The sequence below is a fragment of the Triticum dicoccoides genome, chromosome 3B, assembly GCF_002162155.2.
Source record: "Triticum dicoccoides isolate Atlit2015 ecotype Zavitan chromosome 3B, WEW_v2.0, whole genome shotgun sequence".
NCBI classification, from domain to species: domain Eukaryota; kingdom Viridiplantae; phylum Streptophyta; class Magnoliopsida; order Poales; family Poaceae; genus Triticum; species Triticum dicoccoides.
The window spans coordinates 26,241,246-26,242,916 of record NC_041385.1 but is presented as its reverse complement, the minus strand read 5'-3'; the positions used below and the strand labels follow the sequence as shown (position 1 = coordinate 26,242,916).

At 64.3% G+C, this 1,671-nt stretch overlaps 1 protein-coding gene across 1 annotated transcript; it reads right to left on the bottom strand.

Annotated features, from left to right (window-relative positions):
- Positions 1–460: 460 nt before the first annotated feature.
- Positions 461–1,366, bottom strand: LOC119274495. Its single transcript, XM_037555201.1, has one exon. It carries the CDS (start codon positions 1,259–1,261, stop codon positions 749–751), a length of 513 nt encoding a protein of 170 aa, XP_037411098.1. The 5' UTR covers positions 1,262–1,366; the 3' UTR covers positions 461–748.
- Between the last annotated feature and the right edge of the window lie 305 nt (positions 1,367–1,671).

Below are 1,671 nucleotides of genomic sequence, written 5' to 3'. Positions count from 1 at the left end.
GCATTCTGCGGTTTTATATTTCAACCTTACGAATGCAACTGAACGTGCATCACAGACGCTTTCGAAGTGCAATCGTGGTTCACGGAAACACAGAAAGGGAACGCGATTCAGCCGTTTGCTGACATGGGAACGCACCGTGGTTCACGAGAACAGAGTTACAGAAACGACGAGATTCTGGCATTTGCTGACACGGGAACGCACGCACTCCACCTCCAGCTCCAGAAATTCAGGAGCGCCGCTGCCTTTCTCCGCGCCGTTGTTGCTTGGTTCGCCCGCGAAAACCCGGCGCTCCAGCGCCGCCCAACCCCAAATTTCGGCCTCCTTCCGGAGGCAACAGGCACAGGCAGGCTCATCGTCCCGCTCCATTGAAACGACGAAACCAACCGCACTGCACAGTTAATCCCAGCAACAACTCTGGCGACGAGCCGCATTGCCGAAGAACGCAAATGAGAATGGTGTCTAATCGCGCAACAACACGGCCGAGAAATCAAGGCGCCGGGCACAAGAAGGCAACGAGAGATTGCATCGCCGTCGCAATTTTCTCTGTTCTTTGCTTGCATAACAAGGCGTTAAACTAGCTTCGCTCACTCGCCTAAATTGACATCAGTAGTGGATGGTAACCTCCTCGATTAGTCCGTTCCCGTTCCTGTACCGCAAAAGCACTACTAGTGGTAGCGGCTCCTATCGGAAGTGGTGGAAGGCGTCCACGCCGAATGCCGCCCGCCCGCATTTTGCGCCCGTCGCTTCTTCACTTGGCGGCGTAGCTGGGGATCTCGTAGATCTGGTGGATCCGCCAGATGTCGTCGTCGAAGGGCTCGGCGGCGGCGGGGCCGGCGCCGCCGCCGACGGACAGGAAGTCCTCCTCCACGAACGGGAACCACCCCAGCAGCTTCTCCTCCTCCACCCCGAACGTCCACCACGGCGACCCGTCCATCTCGTCCCACTCCGCCGGCAGGCCGCACGCCACCTCCCCCGCTCCTCCGACGCCGGCGACGCAGACGTCGGGGACGACCGGCGCCATATCCGCAGCAGGGGAGGCTACGGCGATGGAAGAAGCGGCAGCGGCAGCCGTCGCGGCCACCGCGGCGGCCTCGCGAGCCGCGGCCGTCTTCTTGCCCCCCGTTGCCCCCGCCTTGGGCTGCCTCGGCTGCTTGGCCCGGCGCTGCGGCTTCGGGTTGGGGTTGCTCCCGGCGGCTGCGGCCGCGGGGTCCTGCGGCTCCGTGTCCTGGGCCTTGGGGTTCTGCGCCCTGGTCCGCTTCATGCCGCCGCTCGTGCTCTGCCTCTTGCGAGCGCGCTCTGCGGGAGGAAGACGGCGAGCGGAGAGTGAGAGCGCTGGGGAGTGTGGGGGTGGGGGTGGAGCTGGGGCTGATACGATGCTGCTTGGGCTTTGCGGCCCTTTTGTACTCGCTGGGCGGGGTCGGGGCTCGGGTCCGGTTGCCTTTTTGGCGGTGCGGCGAGCCGGCCACTTGATCAACACCGGTTCCGTTCAGCGGTGGGCTGGCACGGTCGCGGCTTGCACGCCGCCGCCGCAGCAGCGACACATGCAGCCGCCTTCCGCGCTGGCCGCGTGCGTGCGTCCGTCGCACCGGGTCCGTCCGTCGACCCGACCCGTGACGGCAACCCGTGTGGATGTGCATGCAACTGGACCTGGTGGCCACGTCGCTGTTCTTC